At 51.0% G+C, this 12636-nt stretch overlaps 1 protein-coding gene across 3 annotated transcripts in view; it reads left to right on the top strand.

Moving 5' to 3' along the window:
* Positions 1-12636, top strand: part of LOC119182172 (zinc finger protein basonuclin-2-like) — a 302065-nt gene that overhangs the window by 276126 nt on the left and 13303 nt on the right. For all 3 annotated transcript variants that reach the window (XM_075888896.1, XM_075888898.1, XM_075888897.1), the window contains one exon: positions 142-398. In XM_075888896.1, coding sequence (XP_075745011.1) covers positions 142-398 — 257 coding nt within the window. The remainder of the gene's footprint in view (positions 1-141; positions 399-12636) is intronic.

Raw genomic sequence — 12636 nt, 5'->3', positions numbered from 1 at the left:
AAAGTCATTAAATAGCATAAAAGAATGTGTACAACACGGTTATACTTAAGTCAGCGCACATATATGCCAACACGTGTCCATCGTGCATTCTATAGATGAGATGCTGACGTTTTGTGTCTCTCCAATTCGCACCTCTTGCAGCTCTGGACAAGTTGTGTGACCCTCGCCAGTCGGCCATGGTTGTGGCGGCGGGGTCGGCGGCTGGCGGTGAGCCGGTGCAGGCGAGCAGCGCGTTCGACATGGCCTCGCTGGTGCTGTACGGAAGCCAGGCGGTGCCCGTGCGCCTCAAGATACTCCTGGACCGGCTGCTCAGCGTCCTGCCGCACGACGACGTCATACGCGTCCTGCACGGGTTCGGCTGGACTTACGAGGACTACGTGCGCGGATACATCTTGCAGGTGGGTTCGTCTGTACGCCACCTTCTTTTCGTTTTTAAATAAATGTATATAAGGAGAGGTCGGTGCCAATGCGTGGCGCCGGCTATATACTCCTCTTCTCTTGCACAAAAGTCGACATCGCACATTTAGTATAGCAAACACAAGGCTATACACATGCACATAGCACAACACTTGCACAATGAGTTCACGTTTTTGAACACTGAGTGTCCACGCCACACAGAAATGTGTCCACACTACATAGAAATGTGTCCGCACTACACTGAGTTTGTAAAAACACAAGTAATCATGTCAATTTAAGTGTTCACACAGAAACGCGTGGACGTTCAATAAAATGTCTAAGATGATCTTGTCGCTTGAATACTGAACTGTTTTCAGAAAGGTTTTCCCCGAAAACATCGCAGTGAAACACGAAAATACTGTTTTGAAACATACCGCGGTTAACAGAGAAGTACATTTGTTTTTTGTTTAGTATTTTTGAGCTATTTCTGGTTCCTCCAAAAAATGAACGACTGCACATGCTCCAGTGGCTTGTAGATTAATTTCCTTTTGGCCATGAACCTAAGCATTTCGCAATTGATGGAGGTCGCTTATCCAAAGAATTGAGTTTTCGAAAAAAAGGTTCTTTCGAGGTATACGTCGTGATTTTTACAATGCAGAAGAATGTGCTTCACGTCTTCTTGAGCTTCTCCGCATGACCAGGTATATGTAGCAGAGCCCGTTTGCCGTACGGGTAAGCAAGGCAATACCGTACCGTAGTGGCCGGCACGTGAATTTTATGTATAGCGCACTCGTTAGAAGGGCGCGCACAACGGTGAGAGTGCGACCGCAAAAGGACGAAAATAAAGACTTTGGCTTAACGGTGGCGGTTACGGCTGGCATTCGCTGCTGGCGCTGATTATGGCTTAGGCGTCCTTTTTCTTCGCTCCTGTGACATAAGCCTATACAAGTAGTGACCTAGGACGAAGAGAATGACTGATTCGAGTGCGCCCTGAACTGAACGAGCCTCGCGTCTGCAGGACGTCTCGGTGGGGCAACTGCGTCTCCCGGTCGCATGCCCTCCGGTCTGCACGCTGTCCCAACGAAGGCCTATACAAATTTTTTCATCCACGCGAGGTTTTCCTTGCGTACGGCAGCGTGGTGAGGTGAGCAAAAATTCTAAGAGGAGTCTAGCAGATTTAAAAGAAAAGGCGATCTTGGGGCTGTTCTTAATGGTATTTTTTTTTCCTTTAATACCAGCTCGTGGTATCATCCTATGATCTTTATTAAACTGATCGTCTGTATAAAGGACAGCGATGAAACATTATAAAGAGCACTGTTTTGGACTTCATCAAAATAAACAGCGTCATCGAAATAAACTCGTAATGTTAGTTTTTACACGTGTTATGTATGTGGTAGTACCTCCTGAGATGTACAATAATTAAAATGATGCGAAACAACGGTCAGTGGTACCGGTAACGCGATTTTACCAGCTTACACGGCAACGAAATTTCTTATTGGTACACTTTTTAACCTTGTTACTTATAACATTACACCATTGGCTAGCGGGATGTTCTTGGAGCTGCAGCTATTGGCCGTGTGCGTGTGTGTACAATGCGAGTGAACTTCAATGCGGCCGCCCTTTTTGGTGTGCCCTATAGTGCCGGACATCGTGATGGGCGCGGACGGTCGACCTCTGAAAGTCGCGCTGCCATATATCCTCCCCACGTGCGTCAATACGAAAGACTCGCTCGAGGACACGCTTGAAGTTTCACGAAATTTTACCGAGAACAGCATTTCGGACGTGGTCACTCTATAATACGTCATTTCTATAGAAGAAAAAAATAGTAAGTATAGAAGAGACATGAGTCACCGCGGCTGCAGTTGTGAACAATGCACAGTTCTCGAATTTTCTAATTAGTTCCTTACATGAAAGCTAAAAAAACTGAAGTACGAATATAATCGGCGACGCCAGAAAATTATCCTTTGACGAAAGAAGGAAAAAAAGTGAGAAACAACAACAGCAATAATACTTTATTATTATTATTATTATTATTATTATTATTATTATTATTATTATTATTATTATTATTATTATTATTATTATTATTATTATTATTATTATTATTATTATTATTATTATTATTATTATAAAGCACTAGCCTACAACTGAACACATTGGGATCCAAGTTATAAAAAGTACAAGACGTACAAACAACGGTATGGACAACACAAGTATGCGCTTCGTAATTTTTCTTGCATACGCTTTCCGTTCGTCTTCTCTGCATTATACGCGAATCCTTGACAAGACTGTTTGAGCTTGTGTGGATGGCTGCCTCAGATGCATTCGGCCATTGAAAGTCTTACGAAGACAGCGCAGAACACTCATCATCATCATCATCATCATCATCATCATCATCAACAACAACAACAGCAACAACAACAACAACAACAACAAACAACGACGACGACAACAGCAACAACAACAACAACAACTACTACTACAACAACAAACACCTAAAAAGCTGCACTCGCCTCTGGTGTGCATCGTTTCACTGAGTATCGCCGTTAAAACGCGTGTTATCGCGACGAGTTCACCCCTGGCTATTTGCAGTTGTGGAGCGCGCACCGCTCCGAAAGACCGCCCGTGGCGCTGCCCGCATTTCGGCACACTGTCGCATGTCCGGAAGGAAAGGAGAGGGAAGCGCGGTCGCGGTTCACGCTGCGACGCCTCCGAACTCGCCGGAACCGCGTCGCTTTTATCGCTCTTCCCGCCTCTGCACTGCCGCGAAGCAACCCTTTGGTTCTTCACGCGGCGTGACTTCTCGGCGTGACACCGTCCCGTTGTCGGTCCCCGGCAGGACCGGTAATGAAGCATTTCCCGAGAAAGGGTCCCGCCACCATCACTGATCGGTGAGGCTTTGTTGCGAGTCTGTAATGCTACAGAGGGCTTCGCCGCATTGTTCGGCCCCGGAACCACCCCTCTCGGACGTCCGTCCTGCACGCTGACGCGATGGAGGCGAAGCGCACGTTCTCGGACCGGGGCGCGAAAACAACAACTCGCGCTGGCTGCTGCTGTCTGTGCCACAAAACTGTGCAGTTCTACGAAAGCTGTATACATATAGGATCGACAGTCAGAAAGACACCTCCCTAGATTGGCTGGTGCGTATGTCGTTTTTGGGGCAGTCTTACATGCTTCTTTGAATGCCGCCAGCTCTTTTACCTACCTCGGTGCGCAGAACACTAGGGTAAAACTGTGAGGCATTCATTTCCGCAGATTTCACGCATGTACGGTCTGAATCCCGCTTGTCTAGAATTTGGTGGCTGTCGTAAAGTAGCAGCTGCTACCCTCGAACTTATTCCCAGACTGTCGCAAGTCATAACAAACATATATCCATGCCGCGCATGCTATCCTATAGCAACGTATACTTCAAAAATGGACGAAAACTTGCCCGTGCGCTCGACAGCTCAGGACGAGTGTGACTCAGACTGTACACTCTGGGTACATAGATATATCGTGGACATGGGCTATACGCGACTATAATGCACTCGTCAACTCTTAATCCATGTGACGCATTTAGGCACTCAGTCACCCTGCGTTGATTCCGAGCATCAGTCCTTCCCGAACGAGCAGGCAGGCGTTGTGCCCGTATAGGTGGCAGTTGTCAGCCTGTTGGCTCCCTATTTATTTACTCTGCCTTCGTGTTATCTACGTACTCAAACCAAATAATATCAACAATTGCCCGCCTATTCGGTTCGCACCCGAGCGCGACCAGAGAAGTGATTTGCTTGCATTGGCACCACAGCGGACGCGCCTCCTCGCTCAGTGCGAGAGCCCTATTACGCGTATACGAATCCTGATATCTCCCCATCCCCCTCCCATGTGCAGGGTAGCAAACCGGCTGCCCATAGGCTGGTTAACCTCCCTGCCGTTCTTTTCCTGCTACTTTACTTCCTGGTATTCCGAGAAATGTCAATATTTCTGCTAAATTTTATCTAAGGTCGTGGTCGGCTGAAAGTGCAGCTGAACGATTACAGAGGAACGGGCGCGGTGTTGAGAGCTCGCTATATGGACGCCCAATCGCATTCTATAGCGCGCATAGTGTTGCACGGCTTTTGTGCAACTGAACTGAGGGGCTCTTCGGAAATTGTAATAAAGACGTCCGCAGACGTGCGTCGCGCCGTTGCCCTAACGAGCCCCCATCCGAGCGGCCATAAATAACGGGCCTGGCTCAGCGTTCGAAACAGCAGCAGCACCAGAGGCCTTCCGGCTGAACCCCTTCGCACCCCGCGCTCGCATTTTGCTCTTTCTCGCGCGACTCTAGCCCCGCTATATATCGGTGCACGTCCCAGCCGAGAGCCTATCTCTTGTTTTCGTTCATTGTCCCTCGATCACGACCCGAGTGCGCGTATCTCCCGAGTCTGGCGGCGGCCTCAGCTGGCGTGGCCATTAGGACAAGCAGCACACCACTTGTTTCTTCATCGTACTGCCGCTTATTCGCGCAAAAAAAACCCAAAAAAACAACGCCTGCCTGCTTGCTTACCACGGAAGCTTATATGTATGGAGGTGACGACGAGTGGGGGCTCTTACAACGCTGCTCAGTCGTTAATGCGGGGCTGGCAGGGATTTCGGGGCACGCGGTGCGCAACTGTGTTGGTTGCAACGTGGGATTGAGGGTATACATATAGGGAAGTGCTCCGTTTCGGAAGTGATGCTGCGGACGCGCACATTTCCTGATTTTGGAGCATGACGTGGAAGCCTTGCGAGAAAAAAAAAAGGGAACTGCGTTATTTTCGACTGTGTACAGAGAGTGAATGTGCAACGAGGTGCCACAGCTTACGAAAGCGGTCTGCGAGAAAGTGTTCGGTAACTGCGTCTTTCGTGCGACGCCGTGAATCGCGGCCTTCCCGATGCGCGACTCGCGTTTGCATACCACAGCTACCTATGCGTTCGTGGTCACCCAACTTGTAGTTGACCGTATATAACAGTTGCCACGGCATGCAGAAGGAGAGAACCACGCTGCACAGCACTCCTCGTATACACGTTCCGGACTTTCCGGCGAACTGCCACCTGTACATCTCTTGTCATACACAAATGGGGCGAGGAGAGAAACCATCGTGCCGCGTACTCGGGAGGAAAGAGAGAATCGAGCCGCCCCCTTTGCCCTCGGCCTGACCTGCGTTGCCCCCACGTCGTCCCGCTGGTCGTCGCATCTCCCGCTTTCAGAGCGTCCATCCCGGAACCACCGCGCGGGGATGGGACAACAAAGAGGACAGCTGAGACGTCGTAATGACAGACGCCGCGTAATAGCATCAGGGGCCATTGTACCGCCACTACTTCGGCGGCGGGACCCTTCTACAGAGAAGGGGGGAGTTTATGCCAGGGGGGGACCGTGTTCCAACAAAGCGGGGTGCGCGTTGTCCCCCCGCCTCGGACGACGTGCCTTCGGCGGGGGAACGACAACCGATGATGACTCTGGCGGCGGCCCTGGCACGGGGAGGAGGGTCCCGCGGCGCGATTATCGGAGGAGGCCTCGCTCCGATCGCCACCAGCGACGCCTTTTGTCTTGGCGACAGCGCGGTCCGCGGTTGTTTGCGCAGGCCGTGCGATCCACGAGCGCGTCGTCGCGTTTGCAGTTGCGCCATGTCCGAGCTGCTTTTCGGCGCGCCGTAAATGCCCGATTCGTGACGGAACCATCAGCGTTCCGCGATCGCACCTCTCGCTCTTGCAGTGCTTGCGCGCACACAGCGGTCGTTGCGGTGTCATCACGACATGGTTTTGACACAGCGCCGGTTTGTCCCTCCCACCTTTCTGCCGCCGATGATTTCCTTTAACCGTTGTGTCGACGACCGTGCTGCAGTTTCGCTCCCACCGGAACCCGTGCATGAGCGTCGAACGCCGTGATGTCGTGGAGCTGGATTCACTTAGCGGCGGACGCCGCTTTGCCGTTGACCTGTGTCGAAACCGAGCGGGCCTGCCTTGGAGAAGTTGTGGTCTACATTCACGCCGGGGAGAGGGGTGGTGGGTAAACGACGACGCTCAAGTGTGTGAACAGAGAGCACCAAGCCAGGTGTCGATGCCGCTTCGCACGCGAAAGCGCCGCTTGGTCGTATGACCGAACGACTGCAGGGGCTCGATTTCGAACTGCAAATGGGATTTTCCCCACATCGATTCAGGAGAGTCCGCAGTCTGCGGAAGTTAGCCAATATTCTGCTGTATGGCCTCTCTGTATCATGGTATGCAGTCGCACTGTCCGTTGACGTCTTCCTGTCCGTCCGATTCGGCGTTTTGATCAGAATTTCCTTGTACAACTGCTCATAGTTCACCAGGTTCGGTAGGCGCCTATATATGGACAGCCTCTCGCCGTCTTCAGTGTTTCTGCCATAGCTTCCCAAACCCGTTTCACCCACTTCTATGCGCGCAACTGTAGCCTGCTTCAACGTTTCCGATATACGGGTGCATAGGCGCGTTTTTCCGAGCACATGTAGTGGGGCCAAGGAAGCAATCTCGGCAGTCACGTGACAAGCGCGTGCTTAAACCGAAGGACTCCGGCAATCACGGTGATTATTGAAACCGCGCCTTTCATCCCTCTCGTCGCTACACCTCGTAGAATGCTGGGAGAAGAGAGCGCGATAAAAGCCCCTGTATTTACCCCTGCGCCGGAGCCGAAGACTTCGCCGGAGTATATACGTGGCCGCCCCAGGGTGTAGGCTGCAGACGACGGCTCTTTCCTGTTTGTTGATGCCCTGGATCTGTGTTTCTCCGAGGCTTATACCTACCTGCGCAGCCCTCGTTAGGGCAGGCATGTCACGCGCGCCCCGCCACTTGTCCGGCCGGTCTGTCTCGAAAAGTGAGAAGCAGGGGGGGATGCAGAAAAGGTCCGGGGGGGGGGGTTGTATCCGTAGGAGGAGGGGTCCGAGAGGAAGTGGGTCCTCTCGGGGGGCCGGCCGCAACGGGGAAGGGGGGATGTCGCCATTGGTCCGAGAGGTGGCCACTGTCGCCTTTCCTCCGGCAACGACGTCGTGGCGGTCCTGCCCTCCACCTTCCTCTCGCTGTCGCGCACCTGGACGCCCATTGGACGCATCGACCGGCCCGTAAGAGGGGACGGTGCGTCCGCGACGGCCGCCGGGGACCTGTCCAATCGCGGCCGCAACGGAAGGAAGCTCGCCGAACGTCCGCTTTGCATCGGTTTCCGCAGTGCCCCTTTCCGTTCAAGGGACTCAAAAGAGGAGAACGATTTTCCTAAACTCCGTAAATTAACGATAGTTACAGCGCGAGAACAAAACGCCGACTCAGAGACAAGAAGGACACGAAAGACACGAGCGCTAACTTCCAACTGAGTTTATTGCGCAGAGCACGAAAATATATAGAGGAGACAGTGCCCATGTGATAAAAACCATATGGCACAAAGAGCAGAACATGAGTAAGAAAAACATAAACAAACAACACAAAAACAAAGGCACTGAAAAACAGCAAAGAAAAAAACCAAGAAGAAGACGAAACAGAAAGGTAAAGATAAAATAACTACCTGCCCGCACCGAAACCTTCGAGGAACCTATCTAATCGTCATGCCATACCAACTAGCCCAAGCTGCCACACTCAAACGAGGAGAACGATTTTCCTAAACACCGTAAATTACTCTTTCACAATTCCTAAATCCCCACGCTTAAAGACGCTTGGCAAGTGAGAGGATGCGCTAAAAGAAAATACGGATGGAGACGCCATATTAGAATTGCCGCACGAAACATCGTGGCGTCATAAATTTTGACGGCTTCTTCTTGATATTACGTTGTTCCCATTCGGTAAACATGGGGCCCATTGACCTCCGTGAGGGTCAATATTTCAATACATTTCGTCCAGCCAACGTCGCCAAAACACAAGTACGCTTTGAAATCCGTGAGGCGACGCGCGAAATTTAGGCGCGAAATTTAAAAATGAAACTTTAACATCGATTTCTTCCGGTATCATAAACTCAGCATGGCGAAATTAACGACATTAGATTCATCAGAGTGAACTTTATTAATCTAAACTAATTCATTATCTTACTTTTGAGTTTCGAGCTTGCACAATGTGCATGCTCGTTTTCAATATATAGTATATAGTGGGACGGAAGGTTTGCGACGTATAGTTTTAAGGTTACACCGGTACGTTATGAAGCTGCCTGCCCGACGTCCCGTGCATGATTATTATACTGAGTGTAAAAAAAAAGAGACATCGAGCCGCTAATAGAAAATAAAATTGCTTCGATAGCTCACTAAGTCACGTGAGAGCGCTGTTCGGACGGCAAGCGGTGAGCGAAAATGGTGTATACCGTCGATGACCGAGCAACACGTAGTTTGAAAAACGAATGGCCCATTGAATGATCAGAAGATTGCTTCCCGTCACATATACGCTTGTATTTGCGCAGTCACGCTGCGGTTTTCCTCTTCGCAGTCAGTATACCACCGCAATATGTTATAGTATTGACTTACAAACTGACTTCTGCTGCTTTCAGAAGCCTCAGACCGGTGTGGAAAGACAGGTCTGAATGCTGGACAATGCCGGATATACTTGTAAAGTTACGTCTGATCTAAACAACACTTCGTTTTCAGTGGAAGACTTTTCATCTGTAGGGTTAGATTATTTTGAGCAGTCGTGAATTTGACGCGGTTCTGAGCTCAACAATCTCATGGCTATACTGAACCTCATTAGAACATCATTCTTTGGGTTCGGCTGCGCCATGTCGTATTGATAAGAAGTGCACGCGCGCTGTCGTGAAAGGTCTGCAGAGACTTTTCCTCCAGTAAGGTTCACGTGATTCGGGCAGACGACCTTCCAGAGCAGTTCATACACAGTCTCCAGTAAGGTTAACGTGATTCGGGCAGACGACCTTCCAGAGCAGTTCATACACAGTCTCCAGTAAGGTTAACGTGATTCGGGCAGACGACCTTCCAGAGCAGTTCATACACAGTCTCCAGTAAGGTTAACGTGATTCGGGCAGACGACCTTCCAGAGCAGGTCATACACGGTGACGCTCTTGTCGGTGGCACGCGTGCGATTCGGGCAGACGATCTACCAGAGCAGGTCATACACGGTGACGCTCTCTTCTGTGCAACGCACCGAGGCGGCCACCGTCAAAGAGCCGCGGTCGCCACGTCCGTGCCAGCTGCTTGCGAGAGCCCGCCCCTCGACGGCGGGGGTGGCCACCTTTGAAGTCTCCCTCCCTCGAGAGCTGGACACGACGGTCCATCACGACGCGTCAGCCGCCGCCAAAAGGTCGTGCGACGAGGGCAGCTGCCGTAATGCCGCCGCCGACGTTGCCAGCCGCGGTCGCACAAAAGCTGCTCTGCGGCGGCGTGTCGAGCTGCGGTGTCCATTTGCCTGGCGTCCGTTCTATACGAGCCGTAAAGGAGCGCGACACGCTCGGGACATTAGCCTTTGTTCCGCAAATGGGCCAACAAGACGGCGCTTTTCGCCGCCTGCATGCGCGCCATGGTCGGTCGTGAGCGGCGGAAGCGTCCTCTCTCGTCGTTAAAAGGGACAAGTGTGCCGTACAGGTGTTGGGCCGAGCTCGCGAAGAAAAGGCCGTGCAGCTAACGGGGCCATGGCTGCCGTCATGCAGTCCGCAGTGGCAGAGTCGCCGAGGAGGAGGGGGGTCAGGCCATTCCGCTACTGCGACACCAAAGACGCCGGCCCGCTCCCCTCGCCATGGCAGCAGAGCCGGCGTTTCGGCCTGAAATGACGTTCCTATGGCACGGAACCCTGTATACACACGTCTTGAAGGCATTCGTATACCGCAATTGCTCGCTTCGTGACTGTCCGCCTTGCGGACATTGCGGCATAAAGAACATGCGCCCCGTTTCGTGAAGGTCATAGAACGGTGAGGACGCAGCAGGCAACGACTTTCGTGCTCAGGCCATGAGCAGAACCGCAAACATGCAAGAATATTGCGATACAGAGCATTCGTGGGCGTTCACTTTGCAAAGGATTTCAATTCTGTTTTGAGAACAAAACATTTATTAAGCCATCATGGGTGAAAGTTGTATCTCGATCAACGCGCTGCGCCCTGCTCAAGACAAACACGTATATACAGTAAAACCTAGTCCAGGCACCCTTGCTGTGGGGACATCGCATAAGGGCAGGGCTGTGATCAATGCAGCGTATATGTTGCCCTGAAAGTGAGCATAGAAGCTGTATCCTATTGTGTTACCGAAAATCAGAAGAGCGCAACTTCAATATTCTTTCGAGCGGGTCCGTCGCGGTGGCGGCTGCTCAATGGTTGCTGACCCCGGCCGCAACGGTCGCATTTCGAGGGAAGCGGAATGCTTGCGATCTGTGCCACGTCAGTGCATGCACGTTAAAGAACGCCACATGGTCTGAACTTCCGGAGCCCATCACTATACGGCGTGCCTCATAATCGTGCCGTGGTTTTGAAACGTTCAAACTCAGATATTGATATTACTCTTCCGAGACGCCATTAAATCGCCTTCATAAGTGTGTGAGCTCCGCTTGCAATGCGATTAGAACACGCATGGCTCAATCTAACAAAAGCAGAAGTAGTAACACCTCTCAAATTGTTATCGTCAACAGATATTCGACTCCTATATAATTCCGCTAATCTGCGCTTCGGTTTTGACGCTGAATTTTATCGAGTTTCATAGCACTGCAATACCTCAGCAGAGGCCGCTTTTTTTTTTTTTTTTGCAGGTCACGGGATAAAATAGTGGCTGCGGCGGCTGCGTTTCCAATGGAAACGAAAATGCTGTATAGGCCTGTGTGCTCAGATTTGGGTGCACGTTTAAGAACCCCAGGTGGTCGAAATTTCCGGAGCCCTCCACTACGGCGTCTCTCATAATCATATGGTGGTTTTGAGACGTTAAACCGCACATATCAATCAACCAATTTTCGAAGTCTCAAGTGGCAATGCGCGCTTCACAGCTAAGATTTCAAAACTCCCCATTGAACAAGTCCGCTTGTCTCTACTAATTGAAAACCTGATTAACATACGTTGTCATTACTGCCGTAAATAATGTAATTAGTCATCTTAAAAGGTGCACTGATGCTTTTAACTTAATTCCGAAGGCAGTGAGCAGCTGTTGCATTTAAGTTATTTCTGAGAATTTCTCGTCACATTTCTGAACCAAGACCTAACGTAAGCTCCTAAAGTTGCCGATTACGCGATATAGCTTCCCCCATATATTGCGTTGAAAACAACTTGGTTCATTTCTGTGGTCGAGCGTCCCAAAGCGAATCAGGCTACAAGAAAGAAACATATATAGTGAAAAAGAAACAGCGCGAAAAACGAGAGACGAGACGAAGAAGGACACATACGAAGAAAAACACATTTACGCTTCGCTTAAAATCGACCACCCGGGGCACTGAAATCGCGCAATACACGTGCATCTGGAATTTCGCCTTCATCGAAATGTGAGGGCCGCGGCAGGGTTCAAACCCGTGTCGTCCGGGTGCATGAGCAGCCGAGCCCCTGGCGGTGGCCCGTTGCGTTGATGCCTTGAAGGAGTCCGCTTCGGTGCGCTCTGCGCGTTCGTATGAGGCCTGGTGTTGGCTAACACTTCATTGGCGATTAATTTGAAGGCCTCGCGGATCTCCAACAAAAATGACAAAAAAGAAAGGAACGCGAGCTCAAACATAATGTTTGCCATACAGTATAGATCCCCCCTCCCCCGTCTTTCATGTCATCAAATCAGCAACATTAATCAAACTAGATCACGCGAGTCACCGATGACATCAACTCCACGTTTTGTATCGCTCCTTCAAACGGTGAAGTCTGTATAGTGTTGCGACCGGGGTTTCCAGACACCGGAGGTCCGGGATGAAGTTGTCGAGGCAGGAGGAAGAGAGACTTGAAGAGGGTTTATTTACAATATATACATTGCGGACTCCCTACACGGTGAGCCCTCAAACGTGGCAGGCCTCTACATGACTCCTAACATAGCGCTACATGGTGCCTGGTTCTACATGGTTCTGCTCGGTTCTGCTCTGTTCTGCCTGGTTCTCTTCTCGAAGAAGCACCCCGAATGAGCCGTGGGGGCTCATTATAAAGGGTCTGTCCTCCCCAGATCCCTAGATCGGGGACCGCGTACAGAGGGCACCGTCCAATCACGGATCACACATTACCCGCGAGGGTGACGAGCACGCACGGTCCACGTGAACGTTCAAAATTGAAGCGTGATCTCTGCACTCAAAGGTGGTGCCAGCAGGGCTCTTCCTCGTCGTGTGTGTCGCTGGTCGAGAGGTCCCACGCTCAGGACGGCATCCATC

Source organism: Rhipicephalus microplus, chromosome 3 (assembly GCF_043290135.1).
Source record: "Rhipicephalus microplus isolate Deutch F79 chromosome 3, USDA_Rmic, whole genome shotgun sequence".
NCBI lineage: Eukaryota > Metazoa > Arthropoda > Arachnida > Ixodida > Ixodidae > Rhipicephalus > Rhipicephalus microplus.
The sequence above is the reverse complement of the archived record's forward strand: the minus strand, read 5'-3'. Positions and strand labels throughout refer to the sequence as shown.